Source organism: Oncorhynchus masou, chromosome 6 (genome assembly GCF_036934945.1).
Source record: "Oncorhynchus masou masou isolate Uvic2021 chromosome 6, UVic_Omas_1.1, whole genome shotgun sequence".
Lineage (NCBI taxonomy): Eukaryota > Metazoa > Chordata > Actinopteri > Salmoniformes > Salmonidae > Oncorhynchus > Oncorhynchus masou.
The window spans coordinates 11,197,510-11,215,009 of record NC_088217.1 but is presented as its reverse complement, the minus strand read 5'-3'; the positions used below and the strand labels follow the sequence as shown (position 1 = coordinate 11,215,009).

At 46.8% G+C, this 17,500-nt stretch overlaps 1 protein-coding gene across 7 annotated transcripts in view; it reads left to right on the top strand.

Annotated features, from left to right (window-relative positions):
• LOC135541351 (acid-sensing ion channel 1B) overlaps positions 1–17,500 on the top strand; it is a 376,245-nt gene that overhangs the window by 244,591 nt on the left and 114,154 nt on the right. Inside the window, exon 1 of one of the 7 annotated variants that reach the window (XM_064967529.1) lies at positions 1,794–3,026. The exons of 3 other annotated variants lie outside the window; for them this stretch is intronic. In XM_064967529.1, coding sequence (XP_064823601.1) covers positions 2,358–3,026 — 669 coding nt within the window. In that variant the 5' untranslated portion in view covers positions 1,794–2,357. Of the gene's footprint in view, positions 1–1,793; positions 3,027–3,108; positions 3,129–3,199; positions 3,231–17,500 lie in introns of those variants that run through there. 3 more of the 7 variants (XM_064967526.1, XM_064967534.1, XM_064967531.1) reach the window with 3 other exon arrangements.

Here is a 17,500-nt window from a genome sequence, read left to right as displayed (position 1 = left end):
GGGCTGTTATTGTGAAGTGGGAATTTCTAGGAGCTGCTATGGCTCAGCTGCAAAGTGGTAGGCCACACAAGCTCACAGAAAGGACCTCCGAGTGCTGAAGTAAAAATAATTTGTCCTCAGCTGCAACACTCACCACCGGTTCCAAACTGCCTCTGAAAGCAACTTCTGCGCAATAACTGTTAGTCGGGAGCTTCATGAAATGGGTGTTCCACATACTGCATGCTGCATTCATGGTAAATGTCGGCTCAATCGGAAATGACCTTCACATTTTTATTATGCAAACTGTCGCGCTTCAGCAATCCAGATGGACTTGAACCCTCAAATGTCTTTAAACACACGTTTGCCAACTTCATATCCAATGTCTCAAAGTAGCAGAAAGGGATCAAATTTCAGCAATCCCACTGAATGGCTTAATTGTGTTTGATTTCTGTTCATCAGCTTTTCTCCCAGACGGCTTGCAGACAGCTTGGAGTTATAGCTCAGACACCTGTAGGATTGTCAAACGTGTGCCTGCCGACAGTACTTAGCACCTCTGAACAGTGTTGACAGTCAATCTCTTTTGTGTTCACACAGCAAAGACCTTGGAGCCGTCAGCCGCTCAGCCATGTTAACATACTCCAAACCAGGTGACAGCAGCGTTGTTTGGCAATGCATGTCCATGTGTGTTACTTTATGGTCTAGTCAGTGTTAGCTAGCTAGATAGCTGCAGTAATGAGGCTATTGTTGTTAATCTCTTGCTGATACTAGCTGAAGGATAAATCACTAGCTAGCAGGATGACAAAGAAACAATTTCATTCGCTCTCCATAATCGCATACAGCCCATAGATCCATGTTTTAGCTAGTGTCGCCGGTGCTATACTGCACCGCTGTAACTCTGCGTTGTGTGTGGTTGACAGAGACTATAAACGTGGACATTTTGTATGCTGTAGGGTTAAGATTTCCCTTCACTGGAACTAAGGGGCCCAAACCCTGAAAAACAGCCCCAGACCATTATTCCTCCTCCGCCAAACTTTACAGTTGTCACTATGCATTCGGGCGGGTAGCGTTCTCCTGGCATCCGCCAAACCCAGATTCATCTGTCGGACTGCTAGACGTTCAAGCGTGATTCGTCACTTGAGAGAATGCATTTCCACTGCTCCAGAGTCCAATTACACCACTCCAGCCGATGCTTGGCATTACACATGGTGATCTTAGGCTTGTGTGCGGCTGCTTGGCCATGGAAACCCATTTCATGAAGCTCCTGACTAACTGTTAATGTGCTGACATTGCTTCCAAAGGCAGTTTGGAACTCGGTAGTGAGTGTTGCAACCGAGGACAGGCGTTTTTACACTCTATGCGCTTCACCACTTCACCAAAAGTCTTAAGCAACATTTCTATTGGATTTTTGTTGGAATTCTTTTGGAATTGTTTGGAACTTTATAGTGAATTCTTTTAGAATTGTTGGAACTTTATTGGGATTCTTTTTATAATTGTTGGAACTTTATTGGGATTCTTTTTAGAATTGTTGGAACTTTATTGGGATTCTTTTTAGAATTGTTTGACCTTTATTGGGAATTATTTAGAATTGTTGGAACTTTATTGGGAATTCTATTCCAATCCAATAGTACTAGGATTCTGATCCCTCTCTCTCTCTCTCCCTCTCTCTCTCTCTCTCCCTCTCTCTCTCTCTTTCTCTGTGTGTTATGCGTAAAACAGCAGTGCTTCCTGTAAGTGCATGGTGTAACTCTGCCTTGACACAGTGACCTGTGGCTGGGCTCTCAGGGAGTATTCTGTGTCGTTCCCCTCATAGAACCATCACTGATCTCCTCCTCTCTGAACTCCCTCTGTATGTGCTAACTGATCTCCTGCCTCTTCTTCTATATGGACGTGCAACTGCACTATAAAGGGAAGGACTAACCCTGGGCAGGGCATCTTAACATCCCTGACACTCCCGGATCACTGACCACAGATGTGGGATGAGAGAAGAGATGATATGATGAGAGAGAATGAGAGAAGATAAGAACTCCAGTTAATCGGATTGTTACCATTCGTTGTGTTCTTCTTTCCTTCAAGAAAACAGAAACTTCTAATCTTGTTTGGGGACAGCGAGTTCATGAGTTGTTGATTGAGCTTGTGAATCGCTGTTCCTTTCTTTTTCTGACTAAGCGTCATCAACAGTCAGACCCATCACAGCACCAGTTTACCTGATTCAGTTGGACGTGACTTTGGGCTCTTGTTTGGACTTTCAGTACGGCTCAGCTCTCTTCTTCTCTTTACATTTTCCCGACATTTTGAATTGTCACACTTGGTCTGCTTCTATTTGTCTATGCCTGATTACAGACCAGTTTCTTCCAGACCAACCCAGCCAAGCCGCCACCATGCCCGTCCGCATCATGTGCAGCATCTCCTTCTCGGCCGACGACGAGCCCAGAGGACTGGGAAAAGACGGCTTCAACGACCGCTACCGCAAGGGGATCAAATCCGGTGATGGCGGCGGTCGGGGGGATTACCAGGAGGACGGGTGTGATGAATTGGACGTGTATGACGAAGATGAAGACGACGCCAGCCAGTTAGACAGCCTCGCAGAGTTCTTCGACGGCTGCTCGCTCCACGGCGCCAACCACATCTTCGCAGAAGACAAGAAGTTCAGCGTGCGCCAGGGCCTCTGGGCCATCGTCTTCCTGTTAGCTCTCTCTGCTTTCCTCCTCCAGGTGTTCGACCGCGTCGTCTACTACCTGTCCTACGATCACGTCACAATGCTGGACGAGAGAAATGCCCCAAACTTGACCTTCCCGGCCGTCACCTTCTGCAACTACAACTACTTCCGCCGCTCCCAGATCAGTTATAGTGACCTGCTGTTCATGGGCCAGCTGCTGGGGTATGAAGACAACATGGCCCCTGGGATCCCCCTGGCCCCCGAGCCCGACCGCCAGGGATCCAGGTTCAGCCTCGATGAGTTCCACAACCGCACCAGACACCGTATAGAAGATATGCTGCTGGAGTGCAACTTCAGAGGGAAAGAGTGTGGTCCGGAGGCCTTCAGAGAGGTACAGTAGCCGGGTGGGGATTATTAGTATTGCCGCTGGTGATAAAAGTGATAATAGAATAACTTCAGAGGGAAAGAGTGTGGTCCGGAGGCCTTCAGAGAGGTACAGTAGCCGGGTAGTGATTATTAGTAATGCCGCTGGTGATAAAAGTGATAATAGAATAACTTCGGAGGGAAAGAGTGTGGTCCGGAGGCCTTCAGAGAGGTACAGTAGCCGGGTAGTGATTATTAGTATTGCCGCTGGTGATAAAAGTGATAATAGAATAACTTCAGAGGGAAAGAGTGTGGTCCCGAATCCTTCCAAGACTACTACTACTACTACTACTACTACTACTAGCTACTGATGTAATCTAGCTGTGTCCGAGCCTTTCTTACACATTTCATGGGGTTTACTGTGTACTGATGTAATCTAGCTGTGTCCGAGCCTTTCTTGCACATTTCATGGGGTTTACTGTGTACTGATGTAATCTAGCTGTGTCCGAGCCTTTCTTACACATTACATGGGGTTTACTGTGTACTGATGTAATCTAGCTGTGCCCGAGCCTTTCTTACACATTACATGGGGTTTACTGTGTACTGATGTAATCTAGCTGTGTCCGAAACTTTCTTGCACATTTCATGGGGTTTACTGTGTACTGATGTAATCTAGCTGTCTCCGAGCCTTTCTTACACATTTCATGGGGTTTACAGTGTACTGATGTAATCTAGCTGTGTCCGAGCCTTTCTTACACATTTCATGGGGTTTACTGTGTACTGATGTAATCTAGCTGTGTCCGAGCCTTTCTTACACATTACATGGGGTTTACAGTGTACTGATGTAATCTAGCTGTCTCCGAGCCTTTCTTACACATTACATGGGGTTTACTGTGTACTGATGTAATCTAGCTGTGTCCGAACCTTTCTTACACATTACATGGGGTTTACTGTGTACTGATGTAATCTAGCTGTGTCCGAGCCTTTCTTGCACATTTCATGGGGTTTACTGTGTACTGATGTAATCTATCTGTCTCCGAGCCTTTCTTACACATTACAGTGCTTCCACTTTTCCCTTAATATTGCAACACTGGGAAATCCATTGCAATTGAAAGGAATTGTGTAGCGTAGTCAGTGAAAGTAAATGGATAGAGATGTATTGATATTTGGGCTTTTGACTGCACTTTGCCATTGTCCCCTTGACTGTTACCTCTAGATAAAACATGGTTTGCATGCTGAATGGCAGGCTGTTATTTGTGGACAATGCTCTGCCACATCAGCATATTGATTTCACTATAACCTTTGCACAGTATATCGCTCTGACTACGAATGACTGAATTTCACCAGTATCATGTTTATGCATCAGGCAACAATGACAGTGTTCTGTTTTTACCCGGCAGTAATGACAGTGTTCTGTTTTTACCCGGCAGTAATGACAGTGTTCTGTTCTTACCCGGCAGTAATGACAGTGTTCTGGTTTTACCCGGCAGTAATGACAGTGTTCTGTTTTTACCCGGCAGTAATGACAGTGTTCTGTTTTTACCCGGCAGTAATGACAGTGTTCTCTTTTTACCCGGCAGTAATGACAGTGTTCTGTTTTTACCCGGCAGTAATGACAGTGTTCTGTTTTTACCCGGCAGTAATGACAGTGTTCTGTTTTTACCCGGCAGTAATGACAGTGTTCTGTTTTTACCCGGCAGTAATGACAGTGTTCTGTTTTTACCCGGCAGTAATGACAGTGTTCTGTTTTTACCCGGCAGTAATGACAGTGTTCTGTTTTTACCCGGCAGTAATGAGAGTGTTCTGTTTTTACCCGGCAGTAATGACAGTGTTCTGTTTTTACCCGGCAGTAATGAGAGTGTTCTGTTTTTACCCGGCAGTAATGACAGTGTTCTATTTTTACCCGGCAGTAATGACAGTGTTCTATTTTTACCCGGCAGTAATGACAGTGTTCTATTTTTACCCGGCAGTAATGACAGTGTTCTGTTTTTACCCGGCAGTAATGACATTGTTCTATTTTTACCCGGGAGTAATGACAGTGTTCTGTTTTTACCCGGCAGTAATGACAGTGTTCTGTTTTTACCCGGCAGTAATGACAGTGTTCTGTTTTTACCTGACAGGAATGTGAAATCTTTATTTGAAATCCCTCCATATCACCTGATGACAGTTTTGACAGCATTTCTTGGAGTCGCTTTCAAGATTCCCTGAAATCACATCTGCAGCACATCTCAATCCATGACCAGTCTTCTCCTTCCTAACACCCTAACCCTGACCCTAACCCTGACCCTAACCCTAACCCTAACCCTGACCCTGACCCTGACCCTAACCCTAACCCTGACCCTAACCCTAACCCTAACCCTGACCCTGACCCTGACCCTGACACTGACACTGACCCTAACCCGAACCCTGACCCTAACCCTGACCTTAACCCTGACCCTGACACTGACCCTAACCCTGACCCTAACCCTAACCCTAACACTAACACTAACCCTAACACTAACCCTAACCCTAACCCTGACCCTGACCCTAACCCTAACACTAACCCTAACCCTGACCAGTCTTCTCCTTCCTAACACCCTAACACTAACCCTAACACTAACCCCTAACCCTAACCCTAACCCTGACCTTAACCCTGACCCTGACACTGACCCTAACCCTGACCCTAACACTAACCCTAACACTAACCCTAACCCTAACACTAAACCTAACACTAACCCTAACCCTAACCCTGACCAGTCTTCTCCTTCCTAACACCCTAACACTAACCCTAACCCTAACACTAACCCTAACCCCTAACCCTAACACTAACCCTAACCCTAACCCTAACCCTCTGCAGCACATCTCAATCCATGACCAGTCTTCTCCTTCCTAACACCCTAACCCTAACACTAACCCTAACCCTAACCCTGACACTAACCCTAACACTAACCCTAACCCTGACCCTGACCCTGACCCTAACACTAACACTAACCCTGACCCTAACCCTGACCCTGACCCTAACCCTGACCCTAACCCTAACCCTGACCCTAACCCTAACACTGACCCTAACACTAACCCTAACCCTGACCCTAACCCTGACCCTAACCCTAACCCTGACTCTAACCCCAACCCTGACCCTAACACTAACCCTGACTCTAACCCTGACTCTAACCCTAACCCTGACCCTAACACTAACCCTAACCCTAACCCTGACCCTAACCCTGACTCTAACCCTGACCCTAACCCTATCCCTGACCCTAACCCTAACCCTGACCCTAACACCAACCCTGACCCTAACCCTGACCCTAACCCTGACCCTAACACTAACCCTGACCCTGACTCTAACCCTGACCCTAACCCTAACCCTGACCCTAACCCTAACACTAACCCTGACCCTGACTCTAACCCTGACCCTAACCCTAACCCTGACCCTGACCCTGACCCTAACCCTGACACTAACACTAACCCTAACACTAACCCTGACCCTAACACTAACTGACCCTAACCCTAACACTAACCCTGACCCTAACCCTGACCCTAACCCTAACACTAACCCTAACCCTGACCCTGACCCTAACCCTAACACTAACCCTGACCCTAACCCTGACCCTAACCCTAACACTAACCCTAACCCTGACCCTAACCCTAACCCTGACCCTAACCCTAACCCTGACTCTAACCCCAACCCTGACCCTAACACTAACCCTGACTCTAACCCTGACCCTAACCCTGACCCTAACCCATCCACCTCCTAGAGGCATAGATAATAGGAATAGATTTATCATATTGTCTATATAATATAAAATGTAGACATAGATTATACTTGACGGGGTCCTGTTATCCTTAAAAAAATACTGATAATCATCTGTACTTTCAAACCAACAGCCTCAACCCTTATCACAGATATTAGAGACAAAACAGAAGGCCATGCACCTCTGCCAGCACAGCCTCGTTTTAACTGGAAAAATCGTTATTAATGGGTAGTTAATGTACAATATCTGCAGCTGTTTTCTGAGAACCAAAGATAACCTGATAACTGCTTTGCTAAGAAATAACTATCATTTTTTTGCTAAAGGAGAACAGAGAGAATCATTAAGTGTGTGAAATGGAAGAAAAGTCCAGGGCCAAGCACTCAAGTGGGTGGCTTTGCACCTTCATCACGGTATCCATGGTGACCCATTTTTCCTCTCAGAGACACAAGGTAAAGTTGCATCGATTCCCTACATTCATGCAGTGTTGAATAGGACTCTATTTTTTAATAAACCAAAACATTTGGAACACACGCTCTGTCCATGACATAGACTGACATAGGATGCCTTACTGGTACCGAACGGCAAGCGGTACCGGAGTGCCAGGTTGAGGTCCAAAAGGACCTGTATATAGCCTCCACATTGACTCTGTACTGTAACACCCTGTATATAGCCTCCACATTGACTCTGTACTGTAACACCCTGTATATAGCCTCCACATTGACTCTGTACTGTAACACCCTGTATATAGCCTCCACATTGACTCTGTACCGGTACCCCCCTGTATATAGCCTCCACATTGACTCTGTACCGTAACACCCTGTATATAGCCTCCACATTGACTCTGTACCGGTACCCCCTGTATATAGCCTCCACATTGACTCTGTACAGTAACACCCTGTATATAACCTCCACATTGACTCTGTACCGTAACACCCTGTATATAACCTCCACATTGACTCTGTACTGGTACCCCCTGTATATAGCCTCCACATTGACTCTGTACCGGTACCCCCTGTATATAACCTCCACATTGACTATGTACCGGTACCCCCTGTATATAGCCTCCACATTCACTCTGTACCGTAACACCCTGTATATAACCTCCACCTTGACTCTGTACCATAACACCCTGTATATAGCCTCCACATTGACTCTGTACCGGTACCCCCTGTATATAGCCTCTGCATTGACTCTGTACTGTAACACCCTGTATGTAGCCTCCACATTGACTCTGTACCGGTACACCCTGTATATAGCCTCCACATTGACTCTGTACCGGTACCCCCTGTATATAGCCTCCACACTGACTCTGTACCGGTACCCCCTGTATATAGCCTCCACACTGACTCTGTACCGGTACCCCCTGTATATAGCCTCCACATTGACTCTGTACCGGTACCCCCTGTATATAGCCTCCACATTGACTCTGTACCGGTACCCCCTGTATATAGCCTCTGCATTGACTCTGTACTGTAACACCCTGTATGTAGCCTCCACATTGACTCTGTACCGGTACACCCTGTATATAGCCTCCACATTGACTCTGTACCGGTACCCCCTGTATATAGCCTCCACACTGACTCTGTACCGGTACCCCCTGTATATAGCCTCCACATTGACTCTGTACCGGTACCCCCTGTATATAGCCTCCACATTGACTCTGTAACGGTACCCCCTGTATATAGCCTCCACGTTGACTCTGTACCAGTACCCCCTGTATATATCCTCCACATTGACTCTGTACCGGTACCCCCTGTATATAGCCTCCACATTGACTCTGTACCGGTACCCCCTGTATATAGCCTCCACATTGACTCTGTACCGGTACCCCCTGTATATAGCCTCGCTTGTTATTTTACCGTTGCTGTTTAATTATTTGTTTCTTTTATTTTCAATTTTTTACTAATCTATTTTTTATTTAACACTTATTGAATTTTTTTAAAGCATTGTTTGTTAAGGGCTTGTAAGTTAGCATTTCACTGTAAGGTCTACACTTACTGCCTCTGTGACAAATACAATTTGATGTCACTTGTTAAATCCACTCAGTGTAGATGAAGGGGAGGAGACAGGATTTGTAAACCTTGAGACAATCGAGAATTGCTGAACCTGGCGTAAGGGCTGTAAAATGCTCGTGCGGTTGTTTTTACATGAAGAAATTGCAAACTGACGTGCCTTTGACACTTGCAACGACTTACAGCCGAAAATAGAGGCCGCAATTTCCTGCATGAACCAGTGTAGCCTTGTGTTTTTATTTTTTTGTTTGTTACACACAATTGGATCAGAGCACTGTAGTACAAAACATATATTTATAAAGAGAGGAGTTTAATTTTTATTTTTATTTTTTTTATTTCACCTTTATTTAACCAGGTAGGCTAGTTGAGAACAAGTTCTCATTTGCAACTGCGACCTGGCCAAGATAAAGGATAGCAGTGTGAACAGACAACACAGAGTTACACATGGAGTAAACAATGAACAAGTCAATAACACAGCAGAAAAAAAGGGGAGTCTATATATATTGTGTGCAAAAGGCATGAGGAGGTAGGCGAATAATTACAATTTTGCAGATTAACACTGGAGTGATAAATGATCAGATGGTCATGTACAGGTAGAGATATTGGTGTGCAAAAGAGCAGAAAAGTAAATAAATAAAAACAGTATGGGGATGAGGTAGGTGAAAATGGGTGGGCTATTTACCAATAGACTATGTACAGCTGCAGCGATCGGTTAGCTGCTCAGATAGTAGATGTTTGAAGTTGGTGAGGGAGATAAAAGTCTCCAACCTCAGGGATTTTTGCAATTCGTTCCAGTCACAGGCAGCAGAGTACTGGAATGAAAGGTAGCCAAATGAGGTGTTGGCTTTAGGGATGATCAGTGAGATACAGCTGCTGGAGCGCGTGCTACGGGTGGGTGTTGCCATCGTGACTAGTGAACTGAGATAAGGCGGAGCTTTACCTAGCATGGACTTGTATATTACCTGGAGCCAGTGGGTCTGGCGACGAATATGTAGCGAGGGCCAGCCGACTAGAGCATACAAGTCGCAGTGGTGGGTGGTGTAAGGTGCTTTAGTGACAAAACGGATGGCACTGTGATAAACTGCATCCATTGAAGCTCGTTTGGAGGTTAGATAGCACAGTGTCCAAGGACGGGCCGGAAGTATATAGAATGGTGTTGTCTGCGTAGAGGTGGATCAGGGAATCGCCCGCAGCAAGAGCAACATCATTGATATATACAGAGAAAAGAGTCGGCCCGAGAATTGAACCCTGTGGCACCCCCATAGAGACTGCCAGAGGACCGGACAGCATGCCCTCCGATTTGACACACTGAACTCTGTCTGCAAAGTCATTGGTGAACCAGGCAAGGCAGTAATCCGAAAAACCGAGTGGGTAGCAGTGTTATTGGTGTTAAGGTATATCAACATATCCTGTCAGGGATGTCTTCCTAATACTACCCCTCCTCCGCTGAGTAGTTTGGTCCACTGGGACTAACAACACCTCCGGTGATGTATGTATCCCTCCGCTGAGTGGTTAGGTCCACTGGGACGAACAACACCTCCGGCGATGTATGTATCCCTTCGCTGAGTAGTAAGGTCCACTGGGACGAACAACACCTCCGGTGATGTATGTATCCCTCCGCTGAGTAGTAAGGTCCACTGGGACGAACAACACCTCTGGTGATGTATGTATCCCTCCGCTGAGTAGTTAGGTCCACTGGGACTAACAACACCTCCGGTGATGTATGTATCCCTCCGCTGAGTGGTTAGGTCCACTGGGACATATAAAGCCCCTGGAAATGGAAGATAAACACAACCATCAGTGAAATAAACACCAGGCTGGAGTTGGCGGTTAAAATCCCTAGTGGGAGAGAGACTTAGAAAACCCCAAAGATAATACATAATGTATTTATCCACACACCTCTCCCCTGTCAGTGTGTACAACCAATAGGGAGTATTTATCTGGAGTAATTTGGTCACTGGAACCAATAGAAGAGATGATGAGACAAAATGATTCCACTCTTTATTATCATAAGCTTTGTGTTGGTGGATAAGGAAAGTGTGTGTGTGTGTGTGTGTGTGTGTGTGTGTGTGTGTGTGTGTGTGTGTGTGTGTGTGTGTGTGTGTGTGTGTGTGTGTAAATGCTTGCGTCCGTGTGTGTGTTGGTTTTTGCCATAGCTCTACACAGCTGATTCAAATAATCAAAGCTTAATGATTAGTTGATTATTTTAATTAGCTGTGGAGTGCTCGAGCAACAACAAAACACGCTCACCCCTTGGGGTCCACAGGCCTGAGTTTGGGAAACACTGCTCTAAGCATTGCCCTGGGTCTGTATCAAATTATCTTCACTCATTTCCCCTGCAGTAAATAGATAGGTGTCCCGTCCAGAACAGAGCTATAGAAAGGTGACTTCAACAGGGCTAGTTGGACACACACACACACACACACACACACACACACACACACACACACACACACACACACACACACACACACACACACACACACACACACACACACACAGACAGAGGGCTCAGTTTACAGCATTCTGTCCCAGGGCAGCAGAATATGATCAGGCCTGGAGCTCTGGAAGGACCAGAAGGGAGGATGGGGAGGCAGCAGCTACATCCTGACTCTCTCCATTAGTCCCGGATCCCTTTACATCCCAACTCAGCATCACCGTCACCGCATGAGCACTTAGGTTTCAACCTTCTGCTGTCTCCTCGAGAACATAGAGCTGAACTCCTGCTGTCTCCTCGAGAACATAGAGCTGAACTCCTGCTGTCTCCTCGAGAACATAGAGCTGAACTCCTGCTGTCTCCTCGAGAACATAGAGCTGAACTTCTGCTGTCTCCTCGAGAACATAGAGCTGAACTCCTGCTGTCTCCTCGAGAACATAGAGCTGAACTCCTGCTCTCTCCTTGAGAACATAGAGCTGAACTTCTGCTGTCTCCTCGAGAACATAGAGCTGAACTCCTGCTGTCTCCTCGAGAACATAGAGCTGAACTCCTGCTGTCTCCTCGAGAACATAGAGCTGAACTCCTGCTGTCTCCTCGAGAACATAGAGCTGACCTCCTGCTGTCTCCTCGAGAACATAGAGCTGAACTCCTGCTGTCTCCTCGAGAACATAGAGCTGAACTCCTGCTGTCTCCTCGAGAACATAGAGCTGAACTCCTGCTGTCTCCTCGAGAACATAGAGCTGAACTCCTGCTGTCTCCTCGAGAACATAGAGCTGAACTTCTGCTGTCTCCTCGAGAACATAGAGCTGAACTCCTGCTGTCTCCTCGAGAACATAGAGCTGAACTCCTGCTGTCTCCTCGAGAACATAGAGCTGAACTTCTGCTGTCTCCTCGAGAACATAGAGCTGAACTCCTACTGTCTCCTCGAGAACATAGAGCTGAACTTCTGCTGTCTCCTCGAGAACATAGAGCTGAACTCCTGCTGTCTCCTCGAGAACATAGAGCTGAACTTCTGCTGTCTCCTCGAGAACATAGAGCTGAACTCCTGCTGTCTCCTCGAGAACATAGAGCTGAACTTCTGCTGTCTCCTTGAGAACATAGAGCTGAACTTCTGCTGTCTCCTCGAGAACATAGAGCTGAACTCCTGCTGTCTTCTCGAGAACATAGAGCTGAACTCCTGCTGTCTCCTCGAGAACATAGAGCTGAACTCCTGCTGTCTCCTCGAGAACATAGAGCTGAACTTCTGCTGTCTCCTTGAGAACATAGAGCTGAACTTCTGCTGTCTCCATGAGAACATAGAGCTGAACTCCTGCTGTCTCCTCGAGAACATAGAGCTGAACTTCTGCTGTCTCCTCAAGAACATAGAGCTGAACTTCTGCTGTCTCCTCGAGAACATAGAGCTGAACTTCTGCTGTCTCCTTGAGAACATAGAGCTGTACTTCTGCTGTCTCCATGAGAACATAGAGCTGAACTCCTGCTGTCTCCTTGAGAACATAGAGCTGAACTTCTGCTGTCTCCATGAGAACATAGAGCTGAACTTCTGCTGTCTCCTCGAGAACATAGAGCTGAACTTCTGCTGTCTCCTTGAGAACATAGAGCTGTACTTCTGCTGTCTCCATGAGAACATAGAGCTGAACTCCTGCTGTCTCCTTGAGAACATAGAGCTGAACTTCTGCTGTCTCCATGAGAACATAGAGCTGAACTTCTGCTGTCTCCTCGAGAACATAGAGCTGAACTTCTGCTGTCTCCTCGAGAACATAGAGCTGAACTCCTGCTGTCTCCTCAGTAACATGGAGTTGAACTTCTGGTGACTCCTTAAGAACATAGAGATGAACTGCAAAGTGGCCTCCTCTTGCTTTAGCCACCTGTTCCTGTGATGATGTTAGACCATGTTGGGTACATGTGGAAAGGATATCGTTCCTATGCAACGGGCAATCCCTCAACAGATGCAGTCAGTATTGCCCCCTATGTTGTAGACAACACTTCTCACAGTTTATGTAGAGATATTTTACTGGTGTCCTACTCACCCTGACGATGGTAGATGGGAAGATTGGAATCTTGTCCTTCACTCTACTAGTGGATATCTGTAATCTGTGTGTGTGTGTGTGTGTGTGCGCATGCGTGTGTGTGTGTGTGTGTGTGTAGATTGCCTATTTGACCTTGACTCAACTAGTAGTTCTGTAACCTGAGTGTGGCTTGGCTCTGGTGTAGTTGGATTAGAGCAGCCAGATACTGAAGCTGTGGCCCCAGGGGGCACCAAGTGGCTGACGACAACACAGACACATCAAATATTAAACAGAGTGAGAAACAGATGTCCTGCCTTCTGATGTCCCTTTGCCTCCTCAGTAGCCTCAATAGCATGGGATCCTTCAGCTCACCATTCAATGGACCATATTGATTGATTGATTGATCGATTGATTGATTGATTGATTGATTGATTGATTGAAGGAAGGAAGGAAGGACAGGCTACTCAAACTGGAGACGACATATCAGCGGTGACATATATACTGTTCTATATATACAGTTCTATATGCTGTTCTAGTTCTATATACTGTTCTATATATACAGTTCTATATGCTGTTCTAGTTCTATATACTGTTCTATATATACAGTTCTATATGCTGTTCTATGTTCTATATATACAGTTCTATATACTGTTCTATATATACTGTTCTATATTGAAGTGTTCTCTCTACAAGCCACTATGTATCCCATGCAGGGTTGGGTAGGTTACATTCTTAATGTAATCCCTTACAGTTACTAGTTACCTACTGGTTGTAATCAAGTAACGATTACATTAGAAGAAGACAAACAAGGAATATTACCGATTGATTGACATAAATCAATGTTAGAGTTTACATAGCTGGCCATTAGTGGATGATGTTTGTTACTTTATGGGTTATGTAGACTTTTAACTCATTACTTTCTACTTCAATACAGATAATTCAATGATTAGGCTTCATATTAAAAACCAAATCTGTCTAATTTACAGTCATTTCAATGAATTAAATACCCCTTGATCTTCAAGAATAGGACTTGGAAATATTGAAATATAGATAGATTAGTCTAATTGTTTTACCTAAAAAAATAACCAGAAAAATAAGGACTTATTGACCTCCCTCTGTTGTTTATGTTGTTGTCATGGACGACTGATTCGGCTCACTGCTTCAAAACATGGTTGAAATATCAACGCTGCTCTCGTGGACTGGCATACTTTGAGCACTACTGAAAAGTGCTAGTTGCATGACTTGAATAATGAATGCTATGTGCTGCATAGGCCTATTGTTTATGTTGCTGACACCATATAATTAGGAATTACATTACTGACTGAATTTAATAGGATTCTCTATGGGTGCCATTTTGAAACCACCATAGGTCTATCAGAAGTGTGCGAGTTCAAGCATATGTCTAGTTTTTGGGTGAATCAGCACTAATTAGATTGAGCAATAGAAGCCCTACTCGTGGTCTTCTTTAAATAAACCTCTTTTTGACTGTATCTGTGGAGCACAATACTACGGAGGAGTTTTAAAGGGAGGAACTCCCTGAAACTCTTATTCAATAGAGACTGGGATCCACACTATGTCAATGCAGCTGTTGCAAGAGAGCATCTTTCATTGGCTGTCTGCTGGTTGCATAAACAATGATTGACAGGCAGCTTTGCTTAAACTTCTTCAATTCAATCATTATTGGGTTAAAATATACATCCACAACAAACAATAATTGAGAGAGCAGCAGTGTGATTCACATTATTGAGAGAGCAGCAGTGTGATTCACATCAGTGGTTCCCAACTCCAGTACTCCAGTACCCCCAGCAGCGGTTCCGAACTCCAGTCCTCCAGTACCCCAACAGTGGTTCCCAACTCCAGTCCTCCAGTAGGCCAACAGTGGTTCCCAACTCCAGTACCCCCAACAGTGGTTCCCAACTCCAGTACCCCCAACAGTGGTTCCCAACTCCAGTCCTCCAGTACCCCAACAGTGGTTCCCAACTCCGGTCCTTCAGTACCCCCAACATTGGTTCCCAACTCCAGTCCTCCAGTACCCCCAACATTGGTTCCCAACTCCAGTCCTCCAGTACCCCCAACAGTGGTTCCCAACTCCAGTACTCCAGTACCCCCAACAGCGGTTCCCAACTCCAGTCCTCCAGTACCCCCAACAGTGGTTCCCAACTCCAGTACTCCAGTACCCCCAACAGCGGTTCCCAACTCCAGTCCTCCAGTACCCCCAACAGTGGTTCCCAACTCCAGTACTCCAGTACCCCCAACAGCGGTTCCCAACTCCAGTCCTCCAGTACCCCCAACAGTGGTTCCCAACTCCAGTACTCTAGTACCCCAACAGTGGTTCCTAACTCCAGTCCTCCAGTACCCCCAACAGTGGTTCCCAACTCCAGTCCTCCAGTACCCCCAACAGTGGTTCCCAACTCCAGTCCTCCAGTACCCCCAACAGTGGTTCCCAACTCCAGTACCCCAACAGTGGTTCCCAACTCCAGTCCTCCAGTACCCCCAACAGTGGTTCCCAACTCCAGTCCTCCAGTACCCCCAACAGTGGTTCCCAACTCCAGTCCTCCAGTACCCCCAACAGTGGTTCCCAAATCCAGTCCTCCAGTACCCCAACAGTGTTTCCCAACTCCAGTCATCCAGTACCCCAACAATGGGATAGCTAGTAACATAGCAGATTACAGTTACAGTTTTTTTGTAATCAGTTACATGTCATCCCCAACTCCCCAACCCTGAGTGGTGAAACTGAGCATTTCAGTTTGGATTCTATTGCTTCAATACAATACCTCCCAAACTCTAAATTCTAAAGTCTAAATTCTAAATTCTAAACTCTAAACTCTAAATTCTAAAGTCTAAATTCTAAACTCTAAAGTCTAAATTCTAAACTCTAAATTCTAAACTCTAAATTCTAAAGTCAAAAGTCTGAACTCTAAAGTTTTCGCAGACATCCGAGTCCTTGCGTTGTATTAAAATCATGGTTGTAATGACGTCAATTCAACCAGTGTTGAAATGACGTTAAATGGCAGTCAGGCTAGGATGTGTCTCTGGTGAAAGGAGGTGTGCTATATAGGGAATATGGTGTCATTTGAGGCTGATCTATTGATTCAATTCAGTCTTCAGTCATCACTGGCTGCTTTCTCCCCAGGACTCGACAGAGGTCACTGTAGTCCCCATGGAGAGACTGAGGCACGATGCGTCTCCCCAGGACTCGACAGAGGTCACTGTGGTCCCCATGGAGAGACTGAGGCACGATGCGTCTCCCCAGGACTCGACAGAGGTCACTGTAGTCCCCATGGAGAGACTGAGGCACGATGCGTCTCCCCAGGACTCGACAGAGGTCACTGTAGTCCCCATGGAGAGACTGAGGCACGATGCGTCTCCCCAGGACTCGACAGAGGTCACTGTGGTCCCCATGGAGAGACTGAGGCACGATGCGTCTCCCCAGGACTCGACAGAGGTCACTGTAGTCCCCATGGAGAGACTGAGGCACGATGCGTCTCCCCAGGACTCGACAGAGATCACTGTAGTCCCCATGGAGAGACTGAGGCACGATGCGTCTCCCCAGGACTCGACAGAGGTCACTGTGGTCCCCATGGAGAGACTGAGGCACGATGCGTCTCCCCAGGACTCGACAGAGGTCACTGTAGTCCCCATGGAGAGACTGAGGCACGATGCGTCTCCCCAGGACTCGACAGAGGTCACTGTGGTCCCCATGGAGAGACTGAGGCACGATGCGTCTCCCCAGGACTCGACAGAGGTCACTGTAGTCCCCATGGAGAGACTGAGGCACGATGCGTCTCCCCAGGACTCGACAGAGGTCACTGTGGTCCCCATGGAGAGACTGAGGCACGATGCGTCTCCCCAGGACTCGACAGAGGTCACTGTAGTCCCCATGGAGAGACTGAGGCACGATGCGTCTCCCCAGGACTCGACAGAGGTCACTGTGGTCCCCATGGAGAGACTGAGGCACGATGCGTCTCCCCAGGACTCGACAGAGGTCACTGTGGTCCCCATGGAGAGACTGAGGCACGATGCGTCTCCCCAGGACTCGACAGAGGTCACTGTGGTCCCCATGGAGAGACTGAGGCACGATGCGTCTCCCCAGGACTCGACAGAGGTCACTGTGGTCCCCATGGAGAGACTGAGGCACGATGCGTCTCCCCAGGACTCGACAGAGGTCACTGTAGTCCCCATGGAGAGACTGAGGCACGATGCGTCTCCCCAGGACTCGACAGAGGTCACTGTGGTCCCCATGGAGAGACTGAGGCACGATGCGTCTCCCCAGGACTCGACAGAGGTCACTGTAGTCCCCATGGAGAGACTGAGGC